Below are 12,052 nucleotides of genomic sequence, written 5' to 3' on the forward strand. Positions count from 1 at the left end.
ACATCTTGGACATTCGTCTCACCTCTCCATGTTCTGCTCAGGAGCCTCTAATAAGATAAATTGGAGGTGTCTACGAATTCTCGCAGGCTCACAGAATACAAAAGAATTAGACTCATATTATCAAGCTTTCGATTTTAGCACTAAGCTAGACACAAGGCTTGCCAACCAAGTTCTCTGCAACCAGCCGTGTTTTATACTCTGTGCCTAAGAAGTTAATCCCTTCTCTTTGCCCTTTTCCAGAGAAGCTGCTTCACACCCTCGCCTGGGAATTGCTGCCTTTTTCTTTTCCTCTCGCGATGCCAGCTTTTCTGTTGACAATATGTATGCAGGCAAGGCAGGGACTCGCCGCGTTTCTCTATCAGATGCCATGCACCGTCCTTCCATCAAAACAATTAGTGTTCATTTCGGCTTTACTCGGGGAGACCTGCGGTGGCTGATCAGTATAAATTATGGATGCATCTGTCCAGATGCGCTTGTTCGGTCATGCATAGATTGGAGGGGAGATCCTTCTTCTCAGTTCAAAAACAGTCACTAAAAAGACTCCATACTTTTTTTTAAAAAAAAATGTATTTTAGCATAGTCTCAACTATGCCATTGTCCCCCTGAACTCACTTGCTCTATCTGTAATTTGAGACCTTAGCAGATAATTTGTGGTTACTCTTTGCCTCCCCGTAAGCTTTGGTCTTTTGTGTAAATCATTAGGAAATCATGGGCAATTTGAAACCTAAACTCTACAGGGCAGCTTGGTTTTCCTTAGTTTTGCTTGTCTTTTCCCCTTGTCAGGGTAGTGTTCTCAAGCTATGGTCAAAGGCTCATCCTTTACTTGGCTTGCTTAAGATCTTCAGTGTACTTAACAAGGAGCAATATGAACTTCCAACGGACACCGCAGACTAGTGTCCTCTGCCGTCCAAATGGGCCTCTGTGCACTTTGTTTCCTATTAGGTTTAGTGAGCAGCTGGAAGAGGTAGCAGACACATTTGCACAATATCACAAAAGAACCAATATCAGTTTTGCAAGAGACACTGAGTGGTTTTTTTTGTTGACTCCCTTAACTATTGCTGGGGAGGGGATTCTGTGTTTGATGGGTTTATTTACTTGCTTCAATAAAATTCCTTGAGCACGCATATACAGTTGGGGATTTTTCCCCCGAAAATAAATTAATCAGCGTTGAACAAAGCAATGAAAAGCTGACATGATAGAGAAGCCCAGAGTACCAGGCTAGAGCAGTGAGAGTCTGGAAGCAGAGAGGAAGACAAAAGCAAACTCTACAGAATTCCTGAAACAGAAATTCCAGGAAATAGACTTCTCTGGCTCCGAGGGCTTTGCCAGAGGTGAGTGTTGGTTTAAACGGCTGCTTTTGTTTTCTTATGTGGTATATCTCATAACAATCACTTTTAGGGACTTACACTAAATATTCAAGATGTGCTCTAGCAACCAAGCGTCATCAATACTTTGTTGACTTTGCACCTTGTCCCTGGGAAGGCTACAGTAAACCAGGGTCTCTTAAGGTCATGACCATGGAAAGTAGAGGGACAGACTTTTTCCCCCGGATTCATTCTTATCAAAGCCACCAAGCCATAAAGCAACTCTGAAAACAGCAGGTAAAGAATTGTACCAGAAATCATGTTCCGTGTGTATTGCCCACTTCCATTTCAGAAGGAAAATGCCCTGTTATGGTTAGCCCTACTTCCCAATTTGTTTAGCCACTGTTTTTGAGCTTTCTTTGCAAAATCCTGTTGGTTTTCTCACATCCTAGAGCAAAGACAAGAGGTAGGCCCAGAGTCCCTACACTTAGCATCGACACCACGAAGGGCTTCATAAATCAGTGGAAAATCAATAAATCCTATAAGGTAGTTTCTACTTTGCGATATCACCAAGGGACAGAGCTAATGCTTTTTGCCCACCACCATCCTCATTTTTCTGTCAAAAAAAATTCCTCCGCTTAGGAATGATTGGGCAATCAAAGTTGCTGAGTAAGTATTTCAACTATCTAATTTTATTACTTTACAATTGACATACCTTCCCTCTGGAAATGTTTGCAATTAATTAATTAGTAGTAATCTTCCCCAGGGGACTAATTTAATGAATTTTTTTCAATTTCTACTTTAAAGGAGAGAGTGAGAGAGCTTAGAGATATCCAAGCTATAAAGGGATGAATTGCTCCAAAGTGGGGTTTTGAAAAATCAAGGGATCTATTTATTACTGTGACTTTTTATCACTAAGTCAATCTGGCAATGACTGTAATTCTTTTTCTAACTAGGACTCTCCCAGCTTGACAGCAAGGTTTCTTGGGGGTCACCGCAGGCTGTGGCAGCAGCTGAGTTTATAGACTCGTGTGTGGTTTGTGGCCTCTGTAAGTTCCTTGCCTACCCTGCATAGGCTGTGAGAAGTAAGCAGGGGCTGAGCCTAAGGTACCATTCTAAAGAGGTCACCGGGTATGGCCTACCAGACCAGAAGTCAGAGGCAAGTGTCCATGAAGGGCTTCCTGCCAGGGACCTAAGCCTTGCCTCTGATGCTGAGATCCCTCTGCCAGGCAAGAACCCAGAGCCATCAATACCCTCTGGGTCACCCTGTCTCGAGTTTCAGTAGGAAAATAGATAGACAGACAGATGATAGATAGATAGATAGATAGATAGATAGATAGATAGATAGATAGATAGATAGATTTGCTCTTGACCTTGAGTAAGCCCCCATGACCCCTGGAGGAGGTGTATAAAGATCTAGGACTGTCCAAAAACTGTCAAGTGCACTGCCCTGTGACCTGGGACTGAAAGAAAAGACTTTCTGGTTTGCAGTCTCCACCTGGTGTCGCAGCAGCGCCACCTAAGACCTGTCATCGAGAGTCTGCGAGTTCCTCCTGACTCTTAGACATCTAGTTTCATGTTGGAGTCTTTGGAAAGGTGTCAGCCTGCAAGTGTGCAAAATCTATATAGCACTGGCCAACTGGCATCCTCTGCTGGGAGAAGGCAAACAACCCACCCCCACCTCCCAGGGGAATCCATGCTCTTTTGAGAAGTCCCGAGAGGGGTTTCTTCCAACACTGGGCCCAGCTGGGTGTCCAGTGCAGCTCCCTCCGGAGCTCTCCACTGCGGCTCGCCAGCGCCACCCCTAGAGGAGCGCAGCAGTTGCAACCCTCTTGCCTTCGTGCCTCTTCAGGCTCTAGGCGGACACCGCAGGCGGCGCTAGGGAGGCAGCCAAGCCTGGCCTTTGGAGGAGATGGCCCATACGCTTGGCTGGCAGCCTACAGATGCCAGCGATCAGATTTGGCGTGTCTAGGGGGGCTCTCCAACGGATGCTGTACCTTGATCTGGAGGGGGCGCTCGTCGGCCTCAGGGTCAGAACCCTACAGAGAAACCCCAGGGATCAAAGACCTGGCCAGGGCTAGAATTAGCCAACGGTTTTGGGAAACTGAGACCCAAGCCAGATCCCCAAGGACAAAGGTGGTATCCATCAAAGCTGCTCGCGTTAGTCCAACCCTACGAGCTCCAGGACAGCAGGGCCAACAAACTTTGGTGCAGCAGAGAGGCAGAGATGGGTTGGAAGCTGGTCCCCAGAGTCGCTGCTCTCCTCCACCTGCTCCGGCTCAGCCTCCGCCCAGCCCTCGCCCACCCCACTCCCCCACCCCCCGCCATCAGACTCCTCATCTCTCCTCTCCCTCCTTCTTCTCCCCCCTTGTCTGACTCCCCCACTTTCCTCCGGGCTCTTCTTTTGTATTCTCTCTTCCCTCGCCGCCCCGCTTGCCTCTCGCCTCCTCGGGGCCGCAGGGGAGGAGGCGAGCACGCTGTGCCCTGGGCCCGCGCGGTGCTCAGGGAGGCGCATCTCCCACTTCTCCCGGGGAATTTGGAGAGGGTCTGTATGCGCGCGCGCGCGCGTGAGCTGGAGGCAAAAGCTGGTAGGATCTAGCGGCGAGCAGAAGGTCAGGGTCTTTGACGTTCCTCGCCTGCTGCATAAACCTCACTGAGCAGGGAAGAGTGTCTGAGAGAGCGCGCGCGTACACGGGCTGGCTGCCCTTGGCACGCTCGGTGGCCCGGGGCCCCGGGGCCCGCGGTCCCCTCTGGCGGCCCGGGATTACCGTGACGTCACGTTGAGCCTCTGGCCACCTTGGACTGGGACACCTCTGGGACCTCACAGCCCCAAGCCGCACCGCACCTCATCTCGCCACCAGGCGCCTTTGGCACCCCGCGCCTTCTTCCTAACTCTGACGATCCATGGGCCCCTCTGCCTTCAGGACCCCATTGGCAGCAGGGGCGCCTTCTCAAGTGCAGGGCTCCGCGGCTCGGCTGCCTTTGACTCTGCCGGCAGTCCCACTCAGCAGGCCAAGGAACTGGCTCCGAGCACCTGCATCCCAGTAAGGAAAGCAGAAGCCGCTCGGCTGGGGCCATCAAATAGCTAGCTGAGCTGAGCGAGGGACTCAGAAGGAAAGAGAGAGACTGGTCCCAGGACAGCCAGCTGCTATGGCCTTCCCGCCCTTTGGACATCCTTACGGCAGCGCGTCCCAGGTGAGAAGTACCTTACTGGGTGGAAGGGGAACGGGGCGGGGGAGATGTCCGGTCGCGCTCTGACTCCCTGAGCTTCCTCTTCTCGGTGACCCAAGGGAAGCCAGGAGCAAGGGCCGAGAAATGTGCCACTCACCCTCTGACATTCGAATGCTTTCACTCCTGAGTGAAGACGCGGGCGCTCTCACCTCGCTCTCTGCGCAGAGCAGGGTGTGATCTGAGGGATCTTGAGTCAGGGTTCCCCTAGCACGGTGAGGTGACCAATGGACTCTGAGGAGTAAACAAATACGCTCCAGGTCAGGGCACTGGTTTGTTGACCTCCGTTCTGATCCCACTCCTTTCTTGGGCTGGCCCAAGCTTTCTGCTTCTATATCCCTCCGTTTTCCAAACCAGGGTGTTGTGCAATGGTGCATTTCCTAGAAAATCTGATGCCCTCCATGTTCTCCATCAGAGTGTTCAGCATGTAACTTTTCTTTGGGGTTTAGTGTCTGGTCGACCTGCTGTGGGATCTTGGGCAAGTCTCCTACCCTGATATCGGATGGATTCCCTTTTAGTACAATGGAGACAGGATGGTGATAGTTTTGACTATAACTTCTAACTGTGCCTTTTAAGAATCCCATGGGGAGAGTCAGGGATTTGGTCCTGTTTTTCAAAAGGTGCCTGGGACTATGGAGACTTAACAATGGCCTGGTTGCATTTCTAAGAGCGATTTGGGTAAGTTGAGTTTCCATCCCAGAAGACAGCAGAGAATTTCTGCACCTGGTAGTACTTGGCTACTAGAAGGAAGGAAGGCATGGAGCAGCTTCCTTGCTACCCACCTCTGGCAAGAGGTGTCTGAATTTGTCTGGATTTCTAACCTCTAGCGACTCCTCTCTTGCTTTTGTAGTTTCTGGTGTCTGCGAGTTCCGGTGCCGCTTGCTGTGAAACTGTCCCGCGCTCGGTGTCAGATGTGGTCTCAGCCTCCACCTCTGCCTCTACTCTTTGCTGTACACCCTACGACAGCCGGCTGCTGGGCAGTGCTCGGCCAGAGCTGGGTGCTGCCTTGGGTATCTATGGAGCACCCTATGCAGCTGCTCAGAGCTACCCTGGGTACCTGCCCTATGGCCCAGAGCCATCCCCACTATGTGGTGCCCTGGTGAGTAAGGGGGTGGGGCCTTGGACTGCTCAGTGAACACTGAGGCTTGGGAGTACAGGCAGTGAACACAGATGAACTCTACCGTGACCTTGTCCAGAGAGAAATCTATATGGGGCAGACAATGCTGAGAAAATAATAGCATAGTGAGTAAGGGAAAATCCAAGTTCATAGCACTTTACAGAACTCCACACTGCTTAGAAAGCATTTGTATCTCTTTTAATTCTGCAAGGTAGGTAAGTCGTCATTATTCTTGGCTTACAGGTGAATAGTTGAGGTGTAGAGACGCTCACATAACTTACCCAAAAATCACAAGCATGCCGAGGGTCAGGAATAGTCTGCTGGGAAGTGTCCTAGTAGGTGTATATGAGGTGAGGAATCCAGAAGCTGCAGCCATCTTAGTAGCTGATACTCAATTGCTCCTTATTCTGTTCCTAGGACTCTAGCAAGTACTCTACCAGCACGAATGACTTTATTGCCTCAGTCTCAGTGAGGGAGAAACTGAGGCACAGAGTGTCAAATGGCTATGCCCAACACTGCACAGCCAATGCGGGGGGGGGGGGGGTGCTGGGGTGTTGATCCTACAGGAGCACCTGTATCAGTCTCCTGTGCAGTCCTGAATTCTCTTTTCCTCCCCCCCACCCAGAATCCCCAGTACGAGTTTAAGGATCCTGCAGGAAACTTTACCCCCAGCCTGACCCAGCCAGGGGCCTATTACCCCTATGAGCCAACTCTGGGGCAGTATCAATATGACAGGTGAGAAATGGGAGCATGGTGGCTGGCCTGCATTGGTCATCCCCTGCCTCTGCCCTCTCCCGGGTGGAAAGGGGAGGGAGCAGAGCTCTATTTCCAGGCACCTGGACTTTCTACTGCGCAAGCCCCTGGTTCCCAGCCTGGAATTTGAGCCCTGTCTGTTCACAGGTATAGTGGAGTGGAGCTGAGCAGTGCCAGCCGAAGGAAGAATGCCACAAGAGAGAGCACCAGTGCCCTCAAGGCCTGGCTGCATGAGCACCGCAAGAACCCGTACCCCACCAAGGGCGAGAAGATCATGCTGGCCATCATCACCAAGATGACCCTCACCCAGGTGTCCACCTGGTTCGCCAATGCGCGCCGGCGCCTCAAGAAAGAGAACAAGATGACGTGGGCGCCCAAGAACAAAGGTGGCGAGGAGAAGAAAACCGAAGGTGCTGGAGACGCTCTGGGCTGCCTGACCGGTGACACCAAAGGTACAGACGAGTCACCAGCCCGCACCTTGCAGGTTCCTTAGGACATTAAACATCGGACCCAAAGCCACCTGTGCCACTAGATTTTCTAATGCAAACCCCAGGGCCTTTGCCTCAGTACCTCCCGGAGAAACCGTGTAACTCCAGCTTTTTTCTCAGCTTCAGGGTGTCCTCTCAGAAAGACTTCCCCTCCTCACTCAAACTCTCAAGTCCCTTCCAGGCTTTGCTCGCTTCTCATATTTATCGCAATAAGAAAAATGGCTTCACTTTATCCCTGCCTCTGTCCCACTAGAAAGTCACCTCCCCCAGACCTTTTACTGCTGTGGTTCTAAATGTCTCATGTGGAAATGATGCTCTGCTCACGTGAATATTTACTGGATTAAATAACGTGACACTAGTCGCCCACGGATGCTAGGGCTGAAGGAAAAGTATCCCTCCCCTTTTTATAACCGAGGGACTCCAGCACTGTAAAGTAGCCTTTCCTTGGCTTAGCAGGTCCAGAAGAACAGAGGGGCGGGGCAAGTAAGGCGTCGCGGGGAATTCTTCCCCTGGGGCGAGCGTCCTTCAGGCCTTGCGGAAAGCAGAGGGAGGCGACCCAGAACGCTAAAGTGCCCAGCGCCACTCGCTAAAAGCTTCTCTGGGCAGGACCCTCCCTCGAGATTCCCTCGGGTACTAGGCTTTTCTCACTCATTCTTGATTTCCTACAGATGCTAACGCCAGCCAGGAGGCCCAGGGACTACGACTGAGTGACCTGGAAGACTTGGAGGAAGAGGAGGAAGAGGAGGAAGCAGACGAAGAGGAGGCACGAGTCTCAGCATCTCGCCGGCTGGCGGATTTTCAGAAGACTGCGCTGTCCCTGCCTGCTCCCTGCACCGCCACCCAAGGGGGCCGCTTGGAAAGCAGGGAGTGCGGTCTGGCGGTACCCTGCTTCCCCTTCACTGAGGCCCCGCGATCCGGAGAAGCTGATTTCATTACAGCAGAGTCAAGTGTTCCCACAATGATCGTGCACTACCCAAGCGGCCAGAAACCCCGAATCTGGTCCTTGGCTCACACTGCGGCAGCCAGCGCTGTCGAAGGTGCTCCCTCAACCACTCCCAGGGCACAAAGTCCAGAATGTCACACGATTCCCAGACAGCCCATCTCCATTAGGCGACTCCTGGTCCCCAGAGACTCCACAGTCGAAGAGGATTCTCTTGCAGCCAAAGCCTTTGGGAACTCCACGTTCGCCCTGCAGGGACTGCCACTGAACTGTGCGCCATGCCCGAGGCGGAGGGAGCCTGAAGTGCGGTTCCAGTACCCATCAGGAGCAGAAGGTAGTGGGACCCCAGAGGCGCTGGGTGTGCCTGTCCAAAAGATACCAACCTGTCACCTTCCCCAGATCTGGTGTGACACTGTCTCAAAGTCTAGACACTCCCAAAATTTAAAGCCAAGTCATAAAAATAAACGCTGTGGAAAGAACTTCCCCCCACATGATGTAACCTTTGAAGAGGTAAACAGTCTAGCCCTGTGTCAGGACCCCGCGAGTTGCCCCAGATCAGGCAGGCCTCTCTTTTATAAGCACCCTTGGGTCCAGCCTGTCCTTTCAGAAGACTTTTGGGCCTATGTTTGGCTGATATCAATCAAGCATGTTCGAGAGGTGCTCTGACTTTTGGAGCTCTCTGAGATCGTGGGCCATGCATCCGTGGGCTAATGGTCAGTGTGCCCACTGAAAGACTCGGACAGTGCAGACAGCCTCTGAATTTTACAACATGGAAGCCAAAGGTCCAGACTGTCCCTGAGGATACTCCCAAAGGTTTGACCCCTAGCATTGCAAGACTGTCATTTAATGTCCCCTTCTTCTGATGTCTGAGGGCCTGGTAAAGGGGAACTTTGCCGCTACAAAGGGACAGTCCCTAAGCACTAGGCAGCCTCCAGCAATTACTTATGGCAGAGTCTGGTCTTTGTAGTAATTTCTCTCAGGATTAGCTCTTGGCTTAGAAAATTGGGTTACATTGTTATGTGAATTCACACATAACTTGCCCAAGCATTACTTCTGACAAGCAAATTGCCTCTAGACCTTGGCTTCCCTTGGGGTGGGACACAAGCTGACCTCCGATTTTCTAGAAATTATGGCCAAGTGGCCTTCGGGTTTTAATCAATCTTTCCTCTCTCAGCAGGCTAGCGCAACGGCTGCGGTTTGCAGAATAATTCTGGAAATGGCTGCTTCTGAATTCACCTTCATATTAAGAAGCTTCCAGGCCTTGGCAGGGACCGGGAGTTCTTACTTTGCCCAAGACAAACACACAGAATCATCCTAGCCGCTATCCTTGCACGCAGGGCTGGGGCTGGTCAGGCAAATGTGCGCCCAGTCAGACTTGGAGAGAAGATGGCAGGCACCTTGAGGAAAGCCCAGTGGATACTCAGTCTGCTTACCAAGTCTCTCCTTTGGATGGAGGGCCCGAAAAGCATCTCCTCCTGCTCACCCACCCCTGCCCAGCCCGCTCACTTTGTAACTTCTTTGTTGCAATGGTCTCTAAAGACTACCACCTGTGTCTCCTTCCCCTTTCCAGGCTTTAACTTCAAAAATAACCTAGCTGAACCCGAGGTGTGCAGTCTGTCAATGCCAGGGATGCCGGGAGAAGCCTGGTGGCACTGGAGTGGGGCACAGAGTTGCCACAAAGGCTTCTGGGCACAGGGTCTTGGGCTGCAGACCTGAGTTCTGTAGCAGAGAGAGAAACTTAGGAAGCCGCACATAATGCCCAGGACAGAGTGACCCCCTTCCTAGAAACTGCACAAGCCCGTTACTGAATAGTAGAGAGACATCAGAAGAGTTGTTGAGGAGCAATACTTGTTCTCTGGTGGGACTGAGGTTATAAATTTATTGTGTTGAAGATCCACGAAGGGAAACTTGACAGCCCCTTGGCCCACTGCTTTCCCAGAACCCAACAATGAAATATGGCAGTTTGGAGGGGTTGGTACAGACCTCAGAGGGAATATTTTCTGTTTAATCTTAAGTATCAGCAAACCCTTCCAGTACAGGTCAAGCACTGAGAACTGAGGGGCAGGGCAGGGTCTTTGTGTCCTTGCCCCTTTGTGAGTCTGTCAGGAGTTGGTTGAGATGAAGATGCCTATAGAAACCAGCCTGGATGCAGTTGCCTGGGTCCAGGTCCCAGCTCTAGGGGACTCAACTTCAGTCAAGGAGCAAACTTACAGCTTCCAGGCAAGGCCTTGGAAGAAGCTCGGGAAGTCATGGGGACTAGGAAGGAGAGCTGATAGGCATTTGAGAACTTCTCCCACAGTTAGTCTCCTCTGGGGCTGGACCACTCAGCAGTGAGACCCGCCCCTGTTGGTTGACTCCCTCCAGAGCAGCGTTGGGGCCGGAAGGGGGCGCAGCAGGAGCATCCCATTTTAAGATCTTTGGAAAGTGTGGAGAGAAATGAAGTTTGGGCTTTAGGGGGACTATAGGAAAAACAAAATAACAACAACAGCAACAACAAAGCCCTTCGGAGTGGGGCGTGTCTTTAAAATTCAAAAATCAAGTGGCCCCACAATGATTGTGCACTACCCAAGCGGCCAGAAACCCTGAATCTGGTCCTTGGCTCATATTGCAGCAGCCAGCGGCTGTCGAAGGTGCTCCCTCAACCCTGCCCAGGGCACAAAGTACAGAGTGCCACACGATTCCCAGATAGCCCATCTTCATCAGGCGACAGAGCCTCCACGATGAGGAAACTGAAGTTCGAGGAGGGAGCCAGAAGATATCTCAGATCTGCGGCTTGATTGATCCTAGCTTTCTGCTCCAGTCCAAAGCCCTGCTTTGGTTCCCCTCTGGTCTTCTTTGGGAGACCCCCCTCCTCGCGTTTGGCTCTTGGGCAACAGCTGGTCCCGTCCCACCCCAAGCCCCAACCCCCCAGCTTCCCCCGGGGACTTTGCAGTCGCCCTTGCTGACCTGAGGCTTAGGGTCCGGAAAATTAAACTGCGAAAAGATAAACATTATTTCCAGTCGGCTTTGCAGGATTAACGCTTGTAATAAAGAGCATTAGCTGAAGGTTTCTTTCAAGGCGCTCTCCACCGTACCCCCTCCTTGGTTCAGGTAGACACCCCACCACCAACAGCCGCAGACTGCAGCGGAGGTTTAGGATATTCCTCATAGGGTCTATTCATTTAGAGGAGGGTGGAGGGGCCTTTCCACATTGAATCACTGTTAGGAAACCGGCCACTGAAGCCCAAAATGCTGATGAGAGCCTGCTGAATCCAGGTGGAAACCAGGGACTTCTCCGCAGCGAAAGCCTGGGAAAGGGGAGGGGGCAGAGTAAGCATTAGATTCGCCGGTTCTTCCTGCTGGTACTCAAGGTCTTTCCAGAGCGTCAGTGAACTCCAAGGCCTGAGAATGGCGCGTCTGAGCCTGTGATTATCCCAGCCTCAGGCCCCCAGCCACAATCTGTTCCCACTACCTCTGCCTACACTGAGAGTCTCCCGCAAATCTCCGCTATAATCTCCCAGAATCATATTTTGAATACACTTTTGATTAAATGCAAGGGTGGGGGTGGGAGTGGGGGCGCTGGAGCTTGCTGGTATCCACGGACTGCTGGCCGCTGTTTGAAGTTCTTCAGAGTCATTGTCCATCCCACAGTGTGATCTTAGACCCCCAAAGTTTATAGATGGCTAAAGTACCCTTTGCTTTTTGGGGGGTGGCACCGGGGGTTAGCCTGCAGAGGACCGTAGAAATTGCGTAGGGGGCCAGGGTAGCCTTCTTCCCACGTGTTCCTTGATGTGCCAGATATCACTACATGAGCACTGAACTCACTAGGTGACTTTGTGTTTACATGCACATTTCCATATCTATATTTATATAACCCAAAATTATGTCACCTTGTTAGGGATCGCCAGAACATCTGGAGCCCCTATTGTGTGCCAGGTTCAGCATCTTAGTCGATTTGAATATTATAAGGAGGGGCTGGTTAAGCAGTAAAGCATTTACTTCTCACAGTTCTGAAGTCTGGAGAGTTCAAACCCAAGGCACCAGCAGGACCGGTTGTCAGGTTTCTAGGCGACACTTTTCACTGTACTACCCTCACATGGTAGAAGAGAGGGTTATCTGGGAGTCTTTTTTCAAAAGTCTTTAATCAGGAGTTCAGGGGGAGCGCCAGCATCAGTAGTTCATAACTTTCAACGTCGTCATATTGGGAGGTAGTTTTCAGCATACACATTCAGGGTTGGGCACA

The 12,052-nt window shown here is 51.5% G+C and overlaps 1 protein-coding gene across 1 annotated transcript; it reads left to right on the forward strand.

Moving 5' to 3' along the window:
• Positions 1 to 3,911: 3,911 nt before the first annotated feature.
• On the forward strand, positions 3,912 to 9,419 carry Irx6 (iroquois homeobox 6). The gene is made up of 6 exons (XM_085681594.2): positions 3,912 to 4,499; positions 5,383 to 5,631; positions 6,275 to 6,384; positions 6,550 to 6,854; positions 7,559 to 8,164; positions 9,005 to 9,419. The coding sequence occupies exons 1-6, from the start codon at positions 4,455 to 4,457 to the stop codon at positions 9,010 to 9,012; spliced, it is 1,323 nt and encodes a 440-aa protein (XP_085537720.2). The 5' UTR covers positions 3,912 to 4,454; the 3' UTR covers positions 9,013 to 9,419.
• Positions 9,420 to 12,052: the final 2,633 nt, after the last annotated feature.

This window comes from Myodes glareolus, chromosome 22, assembly GCF_982192425.1.
Source record: "Myodes glareolus chromosome 22, mMyoGla1.1, whole genome shotgun sequence".
Lineage (NCBI taxonomy): Eukaryota > Metazoa > Chordata > Mammalia > Rodentia > Cricetidae > Myodes > Myodes glareolus.

Coding starts and splice junctions, on each gene's coding strand:
- Irx6 (XM_085681594.2), top strand. CDS start 4,455: ATGGCCTTCCCGCCCTTTGGACATCCTTACGGCAGCGCGTCCCAG. Junction 6,385..6,549: donor GGGCAGTATCAATATGACAG/GTGAGAAATGGG, acceptor GTCTGTTCACAG/GTATAGTGGAGTGGAGCTGA. Junction 6,855..7,558: donor CCTGACCGGTGACACCAAAG/GTACAGACGAGT, acceptor GATTTCCTACAG/ATGCTAACGCCAGCCAGGAG.